This window comes from Corvus moneduloides, chromosome 8 (genome assembly GCF_009650955.1).
Source record: "Corvus moneduloides isolate bCorMon1 chromosome 8, bCorMon1.pri, whole genome shotgun sequence".
NCBI lineage: Eukaryota > Metazoa > Chordata > Aves > Passeriformes > Corvidae > Corvus > Corvus moneduloides.
Window position 1 is genome coordinate 2,265,999 of NC_045483.1, and position 23,425 is coordinate 2,289,423.

A 23,425-nucleotide genomic window follows, 5' to 3' on the forward strand; every position below is an offset into this window, starting at 1 on the left:
AGACTAATTTATCTTTATTTGAGAACGTATCCCTTCAAGAAAAATGCAAGAGATCCACCTATCCTTCATCTGAGGGTATCATCTGTTACAGCAGGAAAAATGACTGCAGAAAAATGGGTGCAAGGGTGGGAAGAAGTTTCCAGAAGAGGCTGAAAGGAGCACAAGTTGTGCCTCACGCTGCAGGAGAGGAGGAGGCAGCCAGGAGCCAGCACTGCCCCGTGTAGGGGGAGTTAATGGCACCTGCTCCTCACACATCCCCTAGAGGGAAAAAAGGACTGAATATCAACCCCAAAAGGGATGAAATGTGACTTTACAAAGTTTTTATTCTCGGCACAGCACGATTATTTCAGTAAGCAAACCCTGAGGGAGGCGAGTGTGAACTCGTCCAGAAAATGTCAACTGCGGCATTTGGGAAAACAGCAAGTTTGGGGCAGGAGAAAACACTGCAATTTTGGTGAAAACTGAAATGCAGGAGGAGGAGAAGTATGGGAGTGAAAGGGAAACTTTGTCATGTGGAAGAAAAAAATGTTTCATTATAGCTGTGACTGCATTTACAACAGAAAATGGAGGGGGGCTTCCATCAGGAGGACTGAAATAATCAAACTGGGTGCAAGGAAGCAAAGAAAAGCACATTTTTAGGTGGATGTTCATGACTTGATGACATCTGCAAAAGGTGCTGTGCCAGAAGAGCACTGCAACCCTAAACTCTGCCAATTAAACCCTTTAAAGGGTTGGATTGATTTAAACTCATGAAGAAATTCACAGGGAGTGAAGGAGAGGTGAGGTGGCTTCACCTTGGCCAGCTGAGTGGATTCAAAGGTAATCCTTTTGCTAATTTAATCAGAATATTTGCTGTCATCTCTACCTGTAACACAGATTATAATTAATTAAAAGTTCACCCACAAGAAGAGCAGCTGAGCTTTGATCTCACCACTTGAAGGGCCAGCTCCAGCTTTTACATTTTCATTCATTTCCATTCATCTAACTTCAACTTTGCTGATTCGTTGCTTTTTAGCAATCTCACTCTCACTTACAAATCCCTTTAGGAATTTCTGTGGATTCCTGGCAAGACCTTAATAAACCCCCCCCAAACTCTGCCTCTCCTACAAAACCAGCCCGAATTCTGCCTCCTGAATTGGGGAAATAGCACCTTTGGAACCCGAATCTGGGGGCAAACCCCTCTCAGGGACTGAAAGGCAAACTCACAAATGTTTTTTCAGTATTTTTACTCGAGCCCAGAAGATGGGAGGGAGAAATAATTAACTCCATGCACAGCTAATTGTGGTAATTAGCTGTTGATGAAGGGAATGGTGTATTAAATATCAACATTTGTCACTAATGTGTCATTTCAAACAAAGCTTTGTTCCCCAACAGCAGAAATCTGACTTGAAATGTTCATGAGTCACAGCAGATAAAAAATGTGTTTATTCTGCATCCTTAACATCCGTGGGTTTGAGTGCTGAAAGGAAACGTTAACAAAACCAAATCCCTGTTAGAACTTCCCGTCTAAATTGAGATGGATAAACCCCACAACAGAGTTTTTATATGTCAATATGTACATTAAAATACAGTTTCCAAAGAGGTGTCATTATTAAAAGTTAGATTTATGTATTTAAAGCAGAGATTAAGTTTGAATCCTTAAAATTTCCTCTTTTTTGAAATGCCCCCTGATGTGGCAGCAGTGCAAACCCCTTTTCCTCTGCTCATGGCTCAGGGTTGCTGTGTCAAGGAAAGCCTTTGCACAGCTAAAAACAAAGCAATGTTTGGATGCAATATGTGCCAAATGAGCTGTTTCTGGACTATTTTAGATTAGCAGGTCAATCTTTTCCTGCTAATTCCAACTGTCCCACCCACTGTGTTGGCAACCCCAAAACTCAGCTTGAGGACAGACCTGGATACAGAAGTTCCTTCCTCTAAAAAGGGATAAAATCTCTCCTTTAAGCTTGTTTGTAGTAAGAAACTGTGAATCCCTGGCTTCCCATCCTAAAGCAACAGCTTGAAACCCCACTTTTATTTCTTGGAGCTCAACAAGCTGTGAGATGTTTATTTATCCCATTATAGAAACCAAAGTGAAGGGGGAAAAAATCTCCAGGAATTCTGTGAGCTCCAGCAAGTTCACACTGGGAACCTGAAGGGATGGGACGTGTAACTTTGAAACAAAAGGAAGCCTGATGTTCAAAATTGCTCATTGGAATCCAAACCCTTTAATTATGGTGTTAAAACTCTTTCCCTCTTGGGGCTGTTCCTCTGTTAGGAGGTTCCCAGGCAGCCTGGATTTGTTCCAGCACTGCCCAAACATTTCCACTTGTGGGGAAGAGGAATCTTTCCCCCAAACAACTTCTTTGTGTGATTTTTGGGTTGTGTTTCGGCTGGAGCTTTCCTTTCAGAGGAGAAAGGGACTGGAGCTGAGCTGTGAGTTCTTCTCACTGCTGTTTTACACCTCACAAGGTCTGAGCACATCCCTTGCTCACCTACACACTTGGGCACTGTAAAGAACTTTATTCACCTTCAGGCTGTAGGAAAATAATCTTAATATGAGCAAGAAGCTCCAGGGTAGAGTTTGAAGATGTTTCATAAAAGGCCTGATAAAATGTATTGATCTTTCCAAAAGCAATTGTAAGTAAAAAAATCCCAGCTAGAAATGAACAGCAAAAATCCAAGTTTATTTTAAAAAGAGTCTCTGCTATTCTGCTGCTGTGAAGTGATCAGAAAGTGACTTAACTTCAGCACAGGAAATGGTTTTGCATTGGCTTTTCTTAGTCTGAAGAAAAATTAATGAGTTCATCTCCACAAAATGGAACAACTCACGAGTGCCTTTGGGCTCTGCATAAGCAGCAACACTGCGCAAGTTTGGCCCCTAATGAAAATAAAATAAAATAAAATAAAATAAAATAAAATACCAGTTCTATCAAAACCTGACAGTTGTAAATGATCTAAGCTGATTGATATCAGAGACAATAATATGAAATCCTTCACCAAGCACAGCAGACATCATCCCAGAATGAAAAATTCTTCCTTTTACTCCGTGGTTATCCAGGTGATAAAGAAGCGTTTTCCTTAAAAGAAAGGCAAACACAGCTCAGCCGTGTGCTGTCATATTGACTGAAAGCTCAGTGAAAAGAGCAGATTAATCCTGGCTGATAGACTGGGCTTTGAGATGCCACTGCTGCAGGCAGGAACGGAGTTTTTAGTCCCTGTTCCACCCACAAGATCTCAGAGTCAACACCAGAGGTGCTCTTCTTACAGCTCGATTTTTCCCCTACTTCAAGGTACCATTTCCCCTTCTGCAATTCTTCACTCAGCACTTACTGGACCTGTTCCCCTCCAGGAGTGTCTCAGAGCATTATCCAGAAAAAATCCAGCATTTCCAAACAGTCCCTGGGCAAAGAGTGGGACGGGGAGCTGGGCTTGGCAAATTGGGGTGCCCAAATCCCAGGGTGGGTTGGGTTGGAAGGACCTTAAAACCCATCCATGGGCATCCCATGGGCAGGGACACCTTCCACTATCCCAGGGCACTCCAACCTGGCCTTGGACACTTCCAGGGATGGAAGATTTTCTGGGCAAGAAGAAATCCCAGAGCTGAGTGTTGGGAGCAGGACAAGAATCCCGAATTCTCATGGAGTGTTGTTGTCTGGCACCACTGCAGCAGGAAAAACCAGTTCCACCCCCAAAGCAATAAATCCAGCCCCTCACCAGGTGCTTCCCAGGGCCTGGATACCCCTGGGAGCACAGGGAGAGGAGCTGGAGTCCTACAGGAGTAGGATTTGGTCCCTGGGTGCTCCCAGGATTCCAAGGAAATGCAACGATCCCGAAAAAACCCAGACACCACACAGAGCTGGGTTCTGCGGGTTCCAAGACAAATCATTCACATCCAACCTGCTCCCACCACGTATATTCCCAAGTATTTTTCTCCAGGGCTCGAATTCCTGTCTCCTACAGCATGGAATTCTAGACAACCCATAGAAAAGGATGAGCTTCCTGATCTTTTTATGTACTAACAGCTACTTACAACTTCCTTTCCCTCCAGCCCTGATGACTCCCAAGAACATGGAAACTCGGGTTTGTATTGATTTTCCTCCCACAATATAAAATTTAATACTCCCTCTTCTGTTTTCCAACAAAAAAATCCTGGGAAGCCGTGTTATCCCACAGTAAAGCACAGGGAAATCCCAGTGCTTAACAAGGATTTATCACAGGCGAGTGTTGGAGCAGAGGGAAAATTGAAAAGAAAAAAGGAGAAATAAATCTGAGTTATCACATCCTGTTTGCATTTGTGATGGGCTCCTCCTGAGTGATAATCACGCTGAAAATACAGATTTATTGCTGCTGCAACTGGGTTCAAATAGAACTGAGACTGGAAGAACATCAATTAAAGCCAGCAAAATAATTCACAGACTCATTGCTGAAGAAGTGAAGCCTCCAGCTCTGCTCTGCAGCCTCTGCTGCCCTCAGAGGCATTGCAGGGATAGACCCTGTGTGGTTTGGGGAATTTTCCATCCCTCCAGCTTAGTCCAGGGGACACCCCACAGGCACTGCTTGCACACAGCCAGAATCCCCTGCACTGCCAGGCTCTGTCCAGCCCCTCCTGGGAGGAAAAGCTGCCAGGGGTGAGGAGGGATGGGGTTTTTCTTCGGGAACCCTCCAGCCCCGAGTTGGGCTCAGAGCACAGCCCAGGATTAAATGTTCAAAGGTGCAAACTCTCCTTTCATGCCCTGCATCACTGCCTGCTCCCCAAATCCTCATTTATGAGTCTTTGACAGCCCCTTCTCTTCCTTATTTAGGGCAACACGTTGCTCCAGAGTACAGAACTCCTGGATGTTTATCCTGTTGGGTAAAGGAACAGGCCAGATCCCTACTTCCATGGGTCTATCCCTGAATAAAGAACCACGGTTGTTGTTTCCTTGCCAGAGCTGCACCTTCCCCTGTGAAAAGCACAGCGTGGAGCTTCCAGAACTCTGTTCTTTCCCAAGCTTTTCCATAACTTATTGATGTCATTCCCATTTCCCAGTGCACCCTGGCTGAAATGAACCATGGGTTTCTTGCTCTGTTTGGGTGTTCCCTCAAACAGCAAAACCTTTTCAATCCTGTTTAGTTTATTGAGGGGGAAATGGTGAAAATGATGCAAAACCTGTTCCTGGCAGCACAAATTGCTCTAAATTCCAGCAGGAATTACAGAACAGAATCACAGAATATCCTCAGCTGGGAGGGACCCATCAGGATCAGTGGTTCCAACTCCTGGCCCTGCACAGAAACCAATCCCCCCATTGGATGTCTAATATTTCCAAGACCAGGAGAGAGCAGAAATGGCATCCAACTGCAGGAACATCCCGTAATTCTCACCTGTGTTAAACTTCCTGAGCTCCCACAGACACAGAAAACCAGTGACAAACCAGTGGCAGGGGTCTGGGGACAGCAGGAGGGGGTCACAGGGTGCACACTTCACTTTGGACATCCCCAACTCACCTCCTCAGCCCTTCTCCCAGTGTGGAATGGCTCCTCCAGAGCCTCATCCCAGCCCCTGGGCTGATTCCCAGGCACCCTCCTGGTGAAACCACCTCCATTATTTCTGGGCTTCCTTGGGAATCTGGCCCATCCCAGCATCCCACCACCTTTCCCACAAAAGCCTGCAGCTGTAATTAGCCCAGAGCCTCATTACCTGCTGCAGCCCTTCCTTCAAGGCACTGCTTTTGCTCCCAGCGATTGCAACTTCCCTGCTCCAACGATTTATTTTAAAAACATCTCCTTTCCCATACACAAAAATAGGATCAGAGCACAACAGAAGCACAGAGAAATACAAATGGGGGCCTCCACATACACACTGAATCATCATCTAGAACTGTCCCTGGAAAAAGGTTCTGCAGTGGAATGTGGTCCTTTCACCGAGTTCTCCATGGATTTCCCTGCCCCAGGACCCAGGTGAGCCAGCAAGGACCACGCTGGGGAAGTTGGAATCTCCTGCAGCCTCCTGGGGTTCTGTTTTCCTGCTTTTCCAGGGCCCTGCAATGGTATTTTATCCCAGGAGAAAATCGGGAATTCAGCCCTTACAGTCAGATCTGGAATTTTGTATCCTGGAGCAGAAGGAAATGTGGGTTCAGTGAAATCATTTCTTGCCCAGCGCTGAGGTCCGGGGTCTTGGGAAGGGTCCTCCAGCGCTGCCAGGCAGGAGTTTCTCCATCCTTCCCAGGTCAAATGTGTGCCCATTCCTTAGGGAATTAATACCCCAGTCCAGAGGCAGCTTGGACCCTTGGACAGGATCCTACCCCGCTTGGAAAAGGAAACAGAGGCTATCATTTAAATGTCTTCTTCCTTGAAAACCCTGGAAAAATAATAATGGCAACAAAGAGATTCTGTCTGAAATATTTTAAATTCCATTGCAGAAATTTCACTTCCCCTTTTTGTGTAAATTTTCTTGAATGAGGCTTTTTGCAAATAGGGAATTAATAAAAAATAAATTTATCTACACAGACCCTCACAGGGTATTGGCTGACAAGTTCAGCTGGCTCTTTGCTTCACTCCAAGGTGGATATTTGTAAACCGGATATTTTTTAAACACAATTTACTACATTTTAGGCCAAGAAAAACTTCCTTTGCACAGCTGATTCTTCCCTCTCACCAGGTACTCAAATCTCTGACATTTTTTAGGTTCTCAGACAGTTTTTGTGGGGTTTTTTTTGGTTCGAATTTGCTTTATAGCCCCATTATAATACACAAAAAATTTGAATTATCAGCTTTTTGTTTTGGATGCTCGATTAAATCTGAAATTCCTCATGTACATTCTGGTCAGCTCCATGGGCTGGCACAGAGATGTGATTGTGTTTGGGGGAAAATAAAGGGGGCTTGGTTAGAAATGCTGCAGAGGATGGGGGCTGGGTGACCTCTGTGCCAGCCTGGTGTTCCCTGGGAACAAATCCTGGGAGTGAGGGCACATCCCTCTGGCTTTCTCGTGGAGTCGATGGTTTGGGTTGGAAGGGACGTTAAAACCATCCAGTGCCATGGGCAGGGACACCTCCCACTGTCCCAGGCTGCTCCAAGCCCCAATGTCCAGCCTGGCCTTGGGCACTGCCAGGGATCCAGGGGCAGCCCCAGCTGCTCTGGGCACCCTGTGCCAGGGCCTCAGCACTTTCCGAGTAAAGAATTTCTTCCTGATATCCGATCTAAGTCTCCCCTCTTTCAGATTAAAACCACTGCCCCTTGTCCTAGCTGTTGGTGTAAGAATTCATTCTCCCTCTTTTTCTATAAGCTGACTTTAAATACTGCAAGGGGCTCTGAGGTCTCCCTGGAGCCTTCTCTTCTCCAGGTGAACACCCCCAGCCCATCTCCATCCTGAGCATCCCCTGGCCTCTCTGGGACACCCAGGCTGCAAACCCTTCACCCACCTCCCCAAACACAGCCAGGAGGGCTGGCAGGGAGCTCTGCTTTGCCCCTGGCCGTGGAAAGCTGCTCGGGACACCTGCGTGGCAGGAGATTAACGCCTTTCCAGGGTTCTGGTGGGACGGGACAGGGAGAGAAGGAGGGAGGAAGGAGAAAAGGCCAGCCCTGCACACCCATCCCCATCCCCCTGCACCTGTAGTACCAAACCTATATAAAAACTTACATTTCCACCGGACAAAACCATCCCTCTCCCGTGCCCGAGTTCAGCTGGGGGTGAGCCCAGTCAGGCCTGGCCCCCGGCGTGGCCGTAGCGGGCGGTGGCCTCGGGCGGGGGTGGCCGCGCCACCCGCTGGTCCCCACCGCTGTCCCCGGCCGCCTCCGCCGCTCCGGCCCCCTCCGCTCGCCGCTTCCTCCTCCTCCTGAAATTCCCGTTGTCGAACATCTTCTCGCAGTCGGGGTCCAGCGTCCAGTAGCTGCCTTTGCCTGCGGACAGAAGGAGCCCGGTGGCGCTCCCGCTGTGCGCGCATCCCTCCGCTCCCAGCCCGCGCCTTACCCGGATCGCCCTCATCCCGCGGCACCCTCCTGAAGCAGTCGTTCAGGGACAGGTTGTGGCGGATGGAGTTCTGCCAGCCGGCCCTGCCGCGCCGGTAGAACGGGAAGTTCTCGGCCACGAACTGGTAGATCTGGCTGAGCGTGCGGCGGCGGCCGGGCGCGCTGTGGATGGCCATGGCGATCAGCGCCGAGTACGAGTAGGGCGGCCGAGCCGGGGACAGCGGCGACAGCGCCGGCCACCCCCGCTCCGCCCCCGCGCCCAGCACGGCCCCCGAGGGCAGGCACGGAGCGGAGAGGCCGCCCGGCCACAGGTACGGGTTGGCTGCGGGCGGCTGCGGGCCCGGGAAGGGAGCCGAGCATCCCGCGGCATCCCGCGGGTCCCGGCCGGGCGGCGGGGGCGGCCCGAAGGGGTGCATGGTGCGGGGCGGCTGGGAGCCCGCCCCGTTAAATAGCAGGGGACCCCCGGCAGCGACCCCTCCCTCCGCCCCGCCCGGCACCGCCCCGCAGGTGCGGGGGAAGCGGAGGGGTGAGGGGGGAGAGGCGCCGGGACAAGCGGGAGGAGTTTGGAAATGGCAGCCGGGGGGAGCTGAGCACAGCAAGGACGCGGAGCTGTTGGAGAGAATCCGGAGGAGGCTCCAGGATGAGCAGAGGGATGGAGCAGCTCTGCTGGGAGGAAAGGCTGCGAGAGCTGGGATTGTTCAGCCTGGAGAGGAGAAGCTTTGGGGTGACCTCAGTGTGGCCTCGCAGGGCCTGAAGGAGCTGCAGGAAAACTGGAGAGAAACTATTTGCAAGGGATGGATGACAGGACAAGGGGAGATGGCTTTAAAATGACAGAGAGGAGGCTCAGATGGGATATTAGGAAAAAATTCTTTACTCAGAGGGTGGGCAGGCCCTGGCACAGGGTGCCCAGAGCAGCTGGGGCTGCCCCTGGATCCCTGGCAGTGCCCAAGGCCAGGCTGGACACTGGGGCTGGGAGCAGCCTGGGACAGTGGGAGGTGTCCCTGCCCATGGCAGGGGCGGAACAAGATGTTTTTAAGTTCCCTCCCAACACAAAGCACTCCAGGATCCTATAATTCTATGAATTCAGGAAAACCAGAGTTGGCTGATCCCACCTTCTGTGTCCTTCCAACAAAGGGAGCAAAATCTCACAGCCACAGGAGCCTCATCCTGCAGTGAGGAAACTCCCAGGAAGTCAGGAAAAGGGGTAAAGATGGGTAAACATCTTTCACACATTGCAAAATTAGAAATAACCAAATTTTACCACGAGGTTTATCTGAATATCAGTTACTTCAGGCATAATTTTAGAAGATCTGCCTTAAATCTCAAAAGTGTGAGGGGAGATATTCCTCCCATTTCAGTGAAACGAGTTCAGGAAAGAATGTGACCCCAAATATTATCATTTAATTATATAATATTACATATAATGTGCAATATTAATTACCTCTATTTACTAATATAATTTAATTTCCCTGCTCTCAGTGATTACCTGGAGACATCCAGCAGCAAACTGACCCTCAGCTATCACAGGCACGGCTGCTGTGGGTGCTGTGGGTTTGTTTTCTGTGCCATTTCCTGTCTGTGACATTATTTATTTTAGTCACTGCCTCGTGGCAAACCTGCCGTGGGTTCGGCTGAACTTTTGTGGAAGTTGGAGACGTCTCCCGTGCAAACAAGAGAATTTAATTCACACGTTTTGTAAACACCCCCCTTCACAAGCCTACAGAGAGCTCATTAAACTGTCTCCATCTCAGCTGAGCTGACACCCGAGGACACAAATAGTCACATATTTGTTAACGCTGGCTTGTTTTTGCTGTACAGAAGCCGTTTTCCCGGGAAGCAGCAATCCCTGGGAAACACCCAAACACAATTTAACTCCTTGGTGATCTCTAACCCACAGGAAAAAAAACTTTCCCGCTATGGAATGCGGCGTTTCCACAATTTCCCCCCCTTGTTTTAGCATTCCACCTGGATTCGCCAGGCGAGGAATGTGTCGGGTGTCACGATCCAGTGGCTCCCGCGGGTCTCACGGGTGTTTCCAACCCTGCGGTTGCTCACCAGGACCTTTTCCAGCGGCTTTTCCATCCGCGCGTGCTTCATCCCCCACCTCCCGAGGGATGCTCCCGCTCCCCGCTGCACCCGACAAATAGCGCGGCTCACCTGAAAAGCGGGATCGGGAGCTCCAGGAGTTATCCCCGCGTCATTCCCAGGGCAAGGCGGCGGGATGGGCGAATCGTGGGCTGGCGATGCCATCTAGTGGCACCGGGAGCGGCTCCCGCCGCTGCTGGCACCGATCCCTGCGGTCCGTGCCATAAATCTCCCGAAAATGGGGTGTGAGCGAGCCAGCGTGAAATTTCCAGGCGTATTTCCAGCCAGGAATGGGCTGGGAGGGACCTTAGAGCTCATCCCAATTCCACTCTCCCAGGTTGCTCCAGCCCTGGCATTGGACGTTTTCAGGGATCCAGGGACAGCCACAGCTTCTCTGGGCACCCTGTGCCAGGGCCTCACCCCCTCCCAGGGCAGGATTTATCCCTAATATCCCATCTCTCTGTTAATTTGAAGCCATTCCCGCTTGTCCAAAAAATCCTTGTGGAAAGTCTCTCTCCAACTTCCAATTATTTTTCTCCAGCCTCGGTTATTTCTCGTTGCCAGCCAATCCGAGACCCCACGTATCCCGAAAATGTCCTGGCAAAGCTCAGGAGTTTGGAGCAGTACAGTTCCTCCTCCTGGCATTATCTGTGATGGAAGGGAAATCAGCTCCTCTGCGTGGAGTGGGAATGAATTCCCTGTTTATTCCTCCACTCAGAATACAGCAAACCTGCAGGAGGGGAGAGAGCAGGGGCTGCTTGGGAGATATAAACACAGAAATTCACCCCAACAAAGCATTTCTGGCAAATCTGATTGAAATGGGCGTGGTTTGCCCCAAAAGCATCAGTCTGGTTTCTCCTGGACTAGCAGATGTGGGAAGAAACTGCCCTTATTTAAAATAAAAATTGGGAAAGAGTGAAATTCTGAATTCTGGGATTATCTATTCTGCATGTGCAGTTTGTTTTTCAGAGCAGCCATTCTGGAGTGCTTACTGTGTTCCTGGTACCATGTTCCACCTCTATCCACTTAAAACTTCAGCCAATTTTAATACTCTGACCTCCAAAAATAAAACAAACCCAAATTATAGTTATTGCCTTTCAGAAATACCTAAACCCACCTAAAATAACTTTTTCAGACATAACAGACTTCCATTTTCCACTTCCTCTATTTCCTGATCTGCCAGGCTTAGAGAACGTGTGGTATAAAAAGAAATGTTCTATAAAAGAGGATGTAAAAGTATCCTAAAGTTCTGTATATTGTATTTCTATTTCCTATTTTATTTCTTATTTTATTTCCTATTTGACTTCAGGGAATTTGGGTATGAAGTATTTAAATTTTCTAGTGTTCAAACCTGTTGATACGAAGTGTCTTTGGTTTGTGGGATTCTGAGGGTGCAGCATCTGCTTTTTACCGAGGAAAAATGCAAACAAATAATATTTCATTAATTTAATGAAAAAATTAATTAATTATATGCAAATGAGCTGCTTGTTTAGGAATATTTGGCCCAAAAAAATAGCAGGAATCTCCCACAAGTCAGTTCATGGAAGGCATGTCAGTGGTGGGGTTTGTGTGGCTGTAGAACAGGAAACACTTTTGTGTTTGGGAGGAAAGAATGCAGAAACAGAAGGATTCCTTCTCCATATTTACCAAAACCACCAGATTTGTCACCCAATTCCCAACCGTTTCTCGTGGTGTCCCTGGGGACATCTTGGGAGTCCTGCAGCAGTTTCCCTGCAGAGAGGGAAGTGCTCGAGGAGCAGCACCTGCTGCTGCCCCAGATCCCAAAGAAACCCCACTATTGATTAGGGAGGGCTGGTGTTTCCCATCTGTTATTAATGGGTTATTAATTAGTGCAAAATGCACTTTTAATGCAAAGGCAGCGCAGGGGATGTCTCCTCAAGGCCCTGCTTGGGGTCTGAAGTCCTTGTGAGTGTTTCCATCACACTCTGGGAATTATTGCCAGATTGGCTGAGCTTTCCTGTGCTGGCACAGGGACAAAACCCATTTGTCTCTCCATGGATCACAGAGAAGGCTGCGGGCTGGGATCCTGGGAGCAGGGTATCTGCTCAGCCAAGGATGCCAGCTTGGCCTCCTTGATTCCCACCCAAACTTCATCAAAATATTGGAAGAACTCTCGGTGGTGGTGTCAGAGGTACAACACCAACCTCCTTCCTGCAGCTGGTGCTGGAGAACGACGAGGATTCCCAAACCCCACTGGAAGTGTCCTTGGCTCTCCATCCTTGTCCTGCAGGATCTGCTGGAGGACAACAGGGATGATCTGGACCTCCACTCCCTGAGCTGCTGCCATCACTTGGAATCCCTCTCTGCTCACCTGGAGGAAAAAGTGACAACAGGTGAGCTTTGGAGGCTCTTGGTTCCCTTTTTGGGAGCTATAAAATCGGAGAGAGTTTCATTTCCTGCTGGTTTATGGATCTTTGGAGTCCACTTCTGTTAGTGGTGTGGAATTGTGCTTGAATTTACAACCTCTGGCAGCTGTTTCAAGCCCAAACCAACCAGTTTGACCCAGCCTGGGTCAGATGTCATGAGGATTTTACTGATCAGCTGAGATCTTCCCTAAAAACCTCCTTGCCAGTGTTTGTACCTTCAGCCACTCACCTTTAACACTTGGTTTAACTCTGCCATGGAGAGGCTGAACTCTTCATGAACTCTGTCCTTTACAGCCCAAAGCATTCTATGATTTTTCAAGTGGCCTAAAAATGAACCAACAGCTGAAAGAAAATCTGATTTCATTAAGACCAAATATTGCTGATATTGGTCAGTTCCTGACCTTTGACTGTGGCTGCCTTGCATTTAACCCAGGAGAAGTGGGATTTGTTTCACTGCACAGGTAAATGACCCTCAACAAAACCCCAGTGAAATTTTGCCATAAGATGTTGCCCTTTTTTTTGCACATTTTAAACAGCTATTTCTGCCTGGTCAGAGCATCTGAAAGTAGAACAGCCCTAACAAGTAATGAGATAACAAATAATCCAGAATTACGTATGGCACAGAGATACAGCCACAGAAGAAGTTCTAGAAAACAGCAGCTTGCAGCCAATTTTTCCATTTCCTGTTCTGTTGATTTGTTCCTCACATATTATCATCATAAATCCCACTCAAGGTTCAGCCCCCCAACCATGACAACCAAACCAACAGTATTTTAATTGTACATACTCACCCTGAATTTCCTAGTAACTCCAAAACCACATCTTCTCTTCCCAGTATTTTTTTAACACACCTTTTCCTCTGCAATTAAAAATAGAAATAAAAATCCTAAAGTAAATAACAACCAATCCCAGAGGAATGTTGATTTGATGAATGTTGTCATACAAATACAGTAAATCCTGTAAATAATCCACTGATAAAAAATGAAGTCACAACCATGGTTCAGCAAATTTCACTTTGAGGAGGGTCTGTGCTTTATGGAATATCAGATTTATTTATTTAGGTCACGTTTTGCTGTTTTCAGTGCAGCTGGTGGGAAGCTACAAGACTTTTGGGGGAGATTTTTTACAGAAGAGGTGGGAAGGATTTTACCACAGAGAACAATATTTGCATACCAGGAGCAGGACGTTCCTGATGCCACACAAAGGCCAAGTTCTCCTTCCTGAGCTCTCCAAAGAGGAATTTTTCCAAACATTCCTAAACAAGCAGCTCATTTGCACCCCAGTGACAAATCCCTGCTCCTCCCAGCCACCTCTGTACCAACAACTCCTGGTGCTGCCCCGCAGCCCGACCCAGAGGTGGGATGGGGTTGGACACCTCCAGAGGGATATCCCAAGGTTGGGTGACCGTGTCCTCCTGGCAGCTCTTGCTCCATGAGCTTGGAGCAGCCCCTAAAACCCAGCTGATCCCACATCCCATTTACTTTACTGGATCTGGTTCAGCCAATCAGGCCCTTTTTCCTTCAGAACTCATCTGTGGAGAGCGTGGCATTAATTCACCTCATGGGATTAATTGCCTGCAAAGTCACTGCCAGACCTTGGACACAGTGATGTTAATTCCTGTAATAGATAGCAGAATGTTAAACATCATTTCCTACATTTGTTGGGAAAAAAACCTTCTCAGAATCAAAGGAATTAAAAACCACCCCCAGGCTATTTAATTATTTTACTGCCCTGCCATGGTTTGGTGAGGCCTCAGCTCTGTTTTTCTCCTCACACTGCAGCCTCCCTCAGCCATGTCAGGAGTGTGGTTCACTGACTCACAGAAATCAGAGAGATACAAAGAATTGTTCAGCGGATAATTTCTATTTCCAAATTTTCTACAACCTCATTTTTTTTCATTATTGGACTGCTTTAAATTTGCCCTCATGAGATACAATTAATTTGCAGCTGAGATTCAGAGAGCTGGAATTTAACAGGGCAAACTGCACTGTGCAAAAGAGCTTGTTATAAATATGGGATATTTGGCAAACAGTTTCTTTCCTCTAATGACAAGATTTCCAACCAATGACAAAAAAAATCAGAGAGCAAAATTATCCTCTGCCCGTTTCCACTGATTCGAGTGACATTGCACCAGGAAGGGACCGAAATGCCCCAAAACAGCAGGGAAATGAGAGAAACGAAGGTTGTTTCTGAGGGAGGGTCACAGGTAATATTTATATTTGTTATGGGCAAGGAACAACATACAGGAAACAGCAGAAACAGAAACATGGCCCTGAAAATCAAATTATTTTGAGGTACCAATGGCAGCCCCCGGAGGAACTGGGATCTAAAGTTTTCCACCAAATGACCAAATTAAAACCAACTGAGGAGAAGGGAGCCATCCCTAACTGACAAAACTCCTCTTTCAATCCTGACATTCCCAGCCCAGGCTGGGAAGCAGCTCCCAGTTCCACACTGGGAATACTGGCTGACTTTGCTGGCAGTCAAAGTCAGCCAGCAGCCTGTAATTACCTGGAATATCCTCCTGGAACCTTCCTCCCACAAACAGTGCCATCTTCTGAGCCACAGATCCCTGGGCAATCCATCATCAGGGCTCCATGGATTCCTGGGATGTGGAGTGGGAGCTCCCGAGCTGATGGGTGGGATGGGGTGTCCTGGAGAGGAGCCTCGTGGGGGATCTGTGCCCCCAGAGACTGATGGACAGCCTTGGGATGATGCTGTGAAAGTTTGGGGCTGTTTCACACCCCCAGAGAGGGAGGGATGGGGGTCCTTGGCCAGCGGTGTCCAAATGATCCAGAGTCCCCAAGAGTCTGGAGCTGGGGCCACAAAAAACTAAATTAAAAGGAGAAAATTCTTGGCTTGGTCCCTCCTGTGCCTAAAGGGGGTTACAGGAAACCTGGAGAGGGACTTTCCACCTGGCCATGGAGTGATAGGACAAGGGGGAACAGCTTTAAAATTATTTATTTTGGATATTGGGCAGGAATTGTTCCCTGGCAGGGTGGGCAGGCCCTGGCACAGGGTGCCCAGAGCAGCTGGGGCTGCCCCTGGATCCCTGGCAGTGCCCAAGGCCAGGCTGGACATTGGGGCTGGGAGCAGCCTGGGACAGTGGGAGGTGTCCCTGCCCATGGCAGGGCTGGCACCGGGTGGGCTTGAAGGTCCTTCCAAGCCCAAATCGTTCTGTGAGTCTTAGAGCCCTGAAATTCTTATTACAAGAGCTTAAGGTCCCTTCCCAAAAAAACCCCATTGCACGGCTCTGCAGCTTCTGGAGCCCTGGGTCCATGGAAATGCAGTTTCAGAGGAGCTCCGAGGAAATGCTGTTTTGGGGAGAGCAGAGTGGCTGGAACAGAGGAACAGGAACGGTCTCCTCGAGCGAGCCCTTGTGTCTCAGGGAGCGGGATCGGCTCGCTCCTAACGCACCTGGTGACTCCCAGAGCGGGGGATGGAAACGCAGCCCTGGTCCGAAAGAAACCCTGCCCGGGAAGGCGGGCTGGGATTGGGAGCTGGCTGCGGGAGCTCGCTGCTAAAGGCGATCTTTTGGCTGTACAGGTGCGCCTTTGTCTCTGTGCGAAGCACCCGGCCGTAGCGCCCTTTGTGCTGCTGTCTCCTGATTTCCTTAAGCTTTTATTAAACGATCCCTTTTCTTCAACTTTCCTTCAAATTCCAGAGTGAAGCGCCTTTTAGCAGCTGCGCGTGCGCGGATCCTCGCGCGTGCGCACATGGCCGGAGGTGCGCGGATCAGTGCGCATGCGCGGGCGGGGACGCATCACCGGTGATGCCTCCGCCGGCATGACCGCATCACAAATAGTCCCTCCCGGCGGATCACTCCGCATGCGCATAGCCGCTGATCCCTCCGCGGGCGGGCCGCAGCACCGCCATCATTTACAGGCTGGACATTTACATTGAACCCAGCTAGCATGTCCAGTCATGGGATGAATTAGACAGGGTATGTGGTATGGCACTCTTGGAGGTAGCAATTCCTCCTCCTTTTTGAATAAATCACAGGCTAAGGCCAGAATATGAGAACCCTCAGCCCAAAATAGTCCTGATCCTCCTGTTTGGAGCGGAAGGATTCCTCCCCAAGGAGGGTATCGGAGGTGTCTCAGGACTTGTCCAGGCAACACTTGAAACCACTGCTATAAGCTTGGCCTTATTTCCCAGTCAGATGTGATTCTTGGTGTATCTCTTGAATCATTTGGGTTTTCCCAGCGCATTAACCCCCAGTTCCCTCTTAAGAGTTACCTTGGTATCCCCAGGCTTAGATGTTCTAGTCCACTCCTTAGGTTCCTGCACGGGTCCTTTGATTCTGCTGCCGTGGATCCACCCTCGCTCCTTGGCCCGGATCGCTGCCTCAGTTGTCAGTAGCACCTGAAAAGGACCTTTCCCTTGTGCAGCTAAAGATTGCTCCTTCCATGTTTTTACTAACACCCACTCCCCTGGATGGATGTTACGGATTTTAAAGTCTAAAGGAGTGGTTTGAGGCATTATCCCTTTGAACCGCAAATCTTCAAGGGTCCTTGCAATTGTGTTGACGTATTCTGTAATGCTCATTCCCCTAATTCATAGGTAGCAGTTTCATTCTGGGTGTTCAAAAAGGGTAACCCAAACTATAGGAAAAGGGTTCATGAAGGATGTCTGGACTTCAGGCAGCTCTCTTGAAAGCTGTTTATTGCATAGGAAAAGTCACAAAAGCATTTCAGGGAGTGGGTATCCAGAGCCAGCCCCACAGCTGTCAGCCACAGCTTGTAGGCATAACTGAAGCCTCTTTCTGTTCAAGAGAGCATTGTACACCTTTCTTTGCTGAGTATCCCAAGACATAACAACCAACAAGCACCATACACAACACCTTCACATTTGCCTATGGCCTATCTTAGGTACTGCCACCACCGTACTGTACATATCCTATAGAACCCCAGAGTCACCACCATCCACTCACAAGAGCAAGCAAGCTACAATTCAAGCTCACAATGGAACACTCTCAGACCTCTCTTCTTCCTGCCACATCAACATTCCTTGTCTGCCTGCCATAGCTCTCTTCCTGGCAAAAACATGTTTTCTATTTACTTCTGCTCTTCCTGACACCCCCCCACCCGGTGAAAAACATGTCCTTGTTTGCAGTCACATACCTCTGTCCTAAGCACAAAAATCTCCTTCCAGCTCATCTCCAACCTTTGTCCTCTCACCCATTCAGTGATCAATGTTTCAGCAAACATCTTCCACTCTACATCAAAACCTGCTTCCATTTCTGTCCCATCCTCAGGCTCCACACTCAGAGATCTCTCGGCTGAGCCCACGCATCTGCAAAACTTTCTTACCAAACTTTCATCTTCAACAGCAACCATCATTTCGTAAGGTGACACTCTCAGGTCTGACCTGGTTGTGTCTGAACTCTCAATAAAGCCAGACATTGGCATTTTACCCATGACATTTGAGTTTCAATTATTAATTCAGTTAAGGTTCTCTTTAAAGTTTGTTTCATCCTCTCTACCCGTCCTGAACTCTGTGGCTGCCATGGGCTATGGAGTTCTCATTTTATTCTTAAGGCTTGAGTTAGCTGCTGTAAAACTTTTGATGTAAAGTGTGTCTATCTTAGTAATCATTCCATACCTGGGAATAATTTGTTCTAAGAGGGTTTTACATTCTGCATTAGCTGTGGCTCTGACACTGGGAACAGCTTCCACCCAATGGGTAAGATGGTCTGTTATTACTAACAAGAATTTCCACCTCTGCACGTGGGGGACTTCAGTAAAGTCCACGTGGATACTTTGAAATGGTCGGAGACCCAACTCACGACCTCCTGGAGTTGTTTTTCTCATCACCTTCTTATTTACTTTTTGGCAAACCATACATCTTTCAGTTATTTGTTTAGCCAACCCATAGATTCCAATGCACCCATAATTCCTTAGAAAGTGATCACACAAAGCCTTAGTACCCCAAGGAGTTTTTGATGCATGTTTTCTAATATTCTTCTGGTGAGTGACTTATGAAGTAACTGCCTTCCGTCAGGAAGTTTCCATTTTCCACATTCGTCTGGCCTTCCCCCGCTTCTTACTTCATTCTTTTTCCTCTGTTTCACTGAATTTTGGAGTCTCCAATTTTTCGCTCTTCGAGGTCAAAATTAACACAACCCTTTTTATCCCATTCTCTGCAGCATCCTCAGCCCCCCGATCTGCCAAACTCCCTCCTCCCATCTCTGAGGCCATCCCCCTGCTGTCCCCCCCTATGTACCACAGCTCTCTGTTCAGGCAATTCCAATGCCGCTAAAACCTCCAAAACAAGTCTCCCATGCATCAGCCCCTCTCCCTCTGAACCAAGCAATTCCCTTTCTTCCCAGATTTTCCCAAAGGCGCGCACCCCTCCAAAAGCGTACCTTGAATCAGTAGATGTATTTCCCTTCTTGTGTGCTAAATATTCCAGTGTGCATAGTCCCCCCATCAACTAAAGCCTACCCTGACATTCTTTTTCCTTGGACACATCTGGAAGAACCGTCTCCAGATATTATTTCCTACGGAAAGGGCTCGTTCCTCGAGCTGGAACTTTGGTGTTTTGCTTCTCCTTTCAGAGGAGCAGCAGCAGCGGTCGTTGCCAGGGGAACGATGCAGGCGAGGGAGGGAGGGGGGGTAGGAGGTGGGAATCCTCTCGGAGGCCGATTCCTCCAGGAGCGGGGGAGCAAAGGCGGAGGCTGCTGCCGGCACCGCCAAGGGCACCAGCTCTTGGGGCCGGTACCAGAGGCTGGCGTGGAGCCTCTGCACGGGTCCGCAGCAGCCACGGCGCCAGGAGGCCGAGCTGCCGGCGGGCCCAGCGCGGCCCGCGGGGCCGAAGCCGGGTTCAATGGAGCCGCGGCAGAGAACGCAGCGGGGGCAGGGGCTGCTGGAACGGCCGCGGACATCGGGAGCGGGGCCGGAGCCGGGACTGGGGCCGCCGGCCGGGGCCCAAAAGCGGCGGGCTGGGCTGGTGTGGAGCGGAGAGCCGGGCTGGGGACGGGCACAGGGACACCGAAAGCGGCGGGCTGGGAGCTGTGGAGCGGAGAGCCGGGCTAGGGACGGGCACAGGGACACCGAAAGCGGCGGGCTGGGAGCTGTGGAGCGGAGAGCCGGGCTAGGGATGGGCACAGGGACACCGAAAGCGGCGGGCTGGGAGCTGTGGAGCGGAGAGCCGGGCTGGGGACGGGCACAGGGACACCGAAAGCGGCGGGCTGGGCTGGTGTGGAGCGGAGAGCCGGGCTGGGGACGGGCACAGGGACACCGAAAGCGGCGGGCTGGGCTGGTGTGGAGCGGAGAGCCGGGCTGGGGACGGGCACAGGGACACCGAAAGCGGCGGGCTGCGCTACCGCTGGAGCCGCAGGGGCTGGCGGGGTCGGCGGGAACAGCGGGGCTACCGGCGGAGCCGCCGCCGCCGCCGGGACAAGCGGTGGAGCCGCGGGCGGTGCCTGAGAGCCGGCACAGGCGGGACCTCGGGCTCCGGGAGCGGCGCTGCAGCTGCGAGCGGCGCCACAGGAGCCTGGGCTTGGGGCGAGGCAGGCGGGAATGGAGGGGGCGATGCTGCCAGGGGCTCCCAGCCCTTCTCTTTCTTGTTTGCCCTTTGCTCCTTTCCTTGGGTCTCGGACAACTTTACAATTCTTATCCCCTTAGACTCTGTTTCCCACCCAGCATGAAGCGTACTTGCTTTCTTCTGTGGTAACGAGTTCTTTTGAATTTACAAATCCTTGTAAAGCCTGACAGCCCCAGACTTCAAGAGCCATGTCTGGGCCAGAAGACACGGTCGGATCTTATTTCCTTCTCGGCCCAACCAAACATACAAAACTGGATCGTTTTGACTTTGCTCGTTTCCTTTGTACTTGGGTTTGTATTCCAGGTAGCTAACAGAACTTCCAAAGGGCTTTCCTGGGCTATTTCCGCTGGCACGCCTCTATTCCCTTTTTTATTCCCTGACTCTTGCTTACTAGTTTTATGTCCCATTTTCTCAGACTCTTACCTATCTTTCCCAGACCTTTGTTTCCCACCTTTTTAATAAAAACCAACAAAACAACTATTCAAACCTCACCACCTCTTTCCCCTTTCTTCTCCTAGAATACAAAAGTTCCCTCCTCCTAATAAAATATGCCTCCTTCCAGAAGATAAAGTTCTATTTCAAGGTTTAGCATTTCTATCACATACATTCTCATTCATTCTCACTCACTCCTTTTTATTGTTCCAACTTCTCTTTCTCAAGCGCTATCAGTCACAACCACACAAGTCTTAGGTACCTTTTGATTTCAAATTGTTGGCCAATACTCACCCCTGGGGTCAAAATTCCAGCTTTCTTGAAGTAATCCTCAATTTGGCAGAATTAAGCCTGGATTTCTTGAAATTTTTTTTTTTTTTTAAACGCTCAATCCAGCAGTCTCAAAACCCAAATGTCTTGGAACCAACCCTCCATTTAGCAGAATTAAGCCCGGATGTCTCGAATTCTTGAACCCTCAATCCAGCAGTCTTAAACCCTAAATTTCTCGGATCCCATACTAGGAAATTCTTGACTCCCCTCCTTCAAGGACTCCAATCCCTTCCCTGAAAGCCCGTCCCAGTTAACCCAGGGCTTCTCTCACTCCTTTTATCTTTGGCTTCGCCTCTTTGCTGACTGCTTCCCTCGCGGCAGAGCAGAGCCGCAGCCTCAGAGGCTCCACACTCGCTTCGCACCCCTGGGGTAACCAGCCCGCGTCTCATGCACACACTTTCATCCCCCTTATCCCCCCAAAAAGAAGAAAGAAAAAATACTCACCTTTCTCGGAGTCTTGGTGCACAAGATTTTACGTGTTTAATTACCGCGGTACCTCAGGGAGCCTTTTCTTTCCTTTCTTGTTGCTTTGTCTCCTCTCTTGCCCTCCGGGTGTTTGACTGCAAAGCCCCCTGACCCCGCCGGGAAGCACAAAGCGAGGCCGCCAAAAGCGGGCGGGGGCACCCCCCTGCTCTGGGTTCCCCGGGAGATCCCAGAGCTGAGCCTTTATCCCCGTACGGGCCACCAAATTGTGAAACACGAGGTTCGCTATTTGTAAAATTTGAAGGAAAGTTGAAGAAAAGGGACAATTAGGAGACAACAGCAAAAAGGGCGGTACGGCCGGCTGCTTCAGCAGAGAACCAAAGGCGCACCTGTACAGCCAAAAGATCGGCTTTAAAAGTACATCGCTTATTTTTATTCATCACCATCATGCATCACTCATTAATTCTTTGGAGTTGCTGAGTATCATCCTATCAGTCTTATCTTTTTCCTTGGCTCCATTCCGTCTGGTTTCGGGTTCTTTTCTTCTGATAAGATTTTCCAGGAATGTGAAGACCCCCTCCCCATCCTTCCCAAACTGAGCACCCAAACTACAGACATTCTACAGCATTACATTACAGAAGCCAGGCAAAGCTTTTCTCACATTAAGGAACATGAAAAAAAACAACACCACAAACCATCAATAACAATGACACGACATGCAAAAAGCCAACACCACAATACCGTTCAGAACAGAGGGATCGGCGGTGCTGCGGCCCGCCCGCGGAGGGATCAGCGGTTATGCGCATGCGCAGGCGGAGTGATCCGCCAGGAGGGACTATTTGTGATGCGGTCTTGCCCGCGGAGGAATAACGGGTGATGCGTCCCGGCGCGGAGTGATCCGCCGGGAGGGACTACTTGTGATGCGGTCATGCCCGCGGAAGGATCAGCGGTGATGCGTCCCCGCCCGCGCATGCGCACTGATCCGCTCACCCGCAGCCATCTGCGCACGCGCGAGGATCCGCGCACGCGCAGCTGCCAAAACGAGCTTCACTCGAGAATTTGAAGGAAAGTTGAAGAAAAGGGACCGTTTAATAAAAGCTTAAGGAAATCAGGAGACAGCAGCACAAAGGGCGCTACGGCCGGGTGCTTCGCACAGAGACAAAGGCGCACCTGTACAGCCAAAAGATCGCCTTTAGCAGCGAGCTCCCGCAGCCAGCTCCCAATCCCAGCCCGCCTTCCCGGGCAGGGTTTCTTTCGGACCAGGGCTGCGTTTCCATCCCCCGCTCTGGGAGTCACCAGGTGCGTTAGGAGCGAGCCGATCCCGCTCCCTGAGACACAAGGGCTCGCTCGAGGCGACCGTTCCTGTTCCTCTCTTCCAGCCACTCTGCTCTCCCCAAAACACCATTTCCTCGGAGCTCCTCTGAAACTGCATTTCCATGGACCCAGGGCTCCAGAAGCTGCAGAGCCGTGCAATGGGGTTTTTTTTGGGAAGGGACCTTAAGCTCCACTCCAAGAGGGGTGAACAGGAATGGTGATGTCCACGGAACCAAGTGGGAACTAATGTTGGAATCTTCATCCACAGAGCCAAGGTCTCTGCTGCTGGTTTTAAAGAGGTACCAGAGCGAACACAAGAGGTTTTGATCAAGTCAGCATCTGTTCATCCCCAAAGTGCTTCTTTGGCCAACAGCAAGGCAATCTGAAGGAAAAAATAAATAATTGAAGGTTTTTTCAAGAATGTTTCTGATGTGTTTGTGACCTTCCATCTGGATTACTGCAAAGTGTTTAGAAGTGTGGGGAGTGTAAGAGAATGGGCTGTGCCTGAAATCCCAAAGTTCCGTTCAGGAATGTTCAGGGTCAGACAGGGACACAATTCCCTCCTCAAACCCTTCTGCTGACAGAGAGGGGAGCTGCAGTGTGACATTTCCCAAGAACATCATTTCATCCCTGCTAATCAAACCTCTGCTTAGTCTGTAAGGATCATCGCTTCATTTTGAAGTCAGAATGCAAATGAAATGTTTCAAGATGATAATTCCTAAACATCTGCAGTTCTTCCATAGGAGAAAGCCTAAGGACAGCAGCTCTGAGTGGCAACATAAAGATTTTCCCTTAATTTCGGACTAACTGATGAAAAGCTCTCAATTAATACAAGCTAATTAGAAATAAGCGAGTTTCCTCTCAGTTGCTCCAATACCCATGAAGTTTCTCCTGGTATTTTCTGCAGGACAACAGAATATCCATAATCACATCCCATTAAAAAACTTAAAAGACACCCTTATCACAATTTTCCATGTGTTGCA

General features: G+C 49.4%; 2 protein-coding genes and 1 long non-coding RNA gene across 7 annotated transcripts in view; all 3 read right to left on the reverse strand.

Moving 5' to 3' along the window:
• Nucleotides 1-1,394: 1,394 nt before the first annotated feature.
• On the reverse strand, nucleotides 1,395-8,623 carry FOXI2 (forkhead box I2). 4 transcript variants are annotated; one of them, XM_032116282.1, is made up of 3 exons: nucleotides 7,925-8,623; nucleotides 7,595-7,854; nucleotides 1,395-6,264 (listed from the first exon to the last, which is right to left on the reverse strand). In XM_032116282.1, exons 1-2 carry the CDS (start codon nucleotides 8,337-8,339, stop codon nucleotides 7,655-7,657), a joined length of 615 nt encoding a protein of 204 aa, XP_031972173.1. In that variant the 5' UTR covers nucleotides 8,340-8,623; the 3' UTR covers nucleotides 1,395-6,264; nucleotides 7,595-7,654. The 4 variants fall into 4 exon arrangements, with proteins under 4 accessions (XP_031972173.1, XP_031972172.1, XP_031972171.1 ...); XM_032116281.1 differs by having other exon boundaries at nucleotides 1,395-6,316; XM_032116280.1 differs by having other exon boundaries at nucleotides 7,595-8,623.
• A 247-nt stretch (nucleotides 8,624-8,870) lies between these two features.
• LOC116447272 lies at nucleotides 8,871-21,833 on the reverse strand. 2 transcript variants are annotated; one of them, XR_004241549.1, is made up of 3 exons: nucleotides 21,150-21,833; nucleotides 12,174-12,340; nucleotides 8,871-10,738 (listed from the first exon to the last, which is right to left on the reverse strand). It is a non-coding gene; the product is annotated as an uncharacterized LOC116447272 (long non-coding RNA). The 2 variants fall into 2 exon arrangements; XR_004241548.1 differs by lacking the exon at nucleotides 21,150-21,833 and adding an exon at nucleotides 14,907-15,364.
• Nucleotides 21,834-22,198: 365 nt separating this feature from the next.
• Nucleotides 22,199-23,425, reverse strand: part of NPS (neuropeptide S) — a 40,682-nt gene continuing 39,455 nt past the window's right edge. The window contains exon 7 of the transcript XR_004241545.1: nucleotides 22,199-22,824. The gene's annotated coding sequence lies outside the window, so the exon portion shown is untranslated. The remainder of the gene's footprint in view (nucleotides 22,825-23,425) is intronic.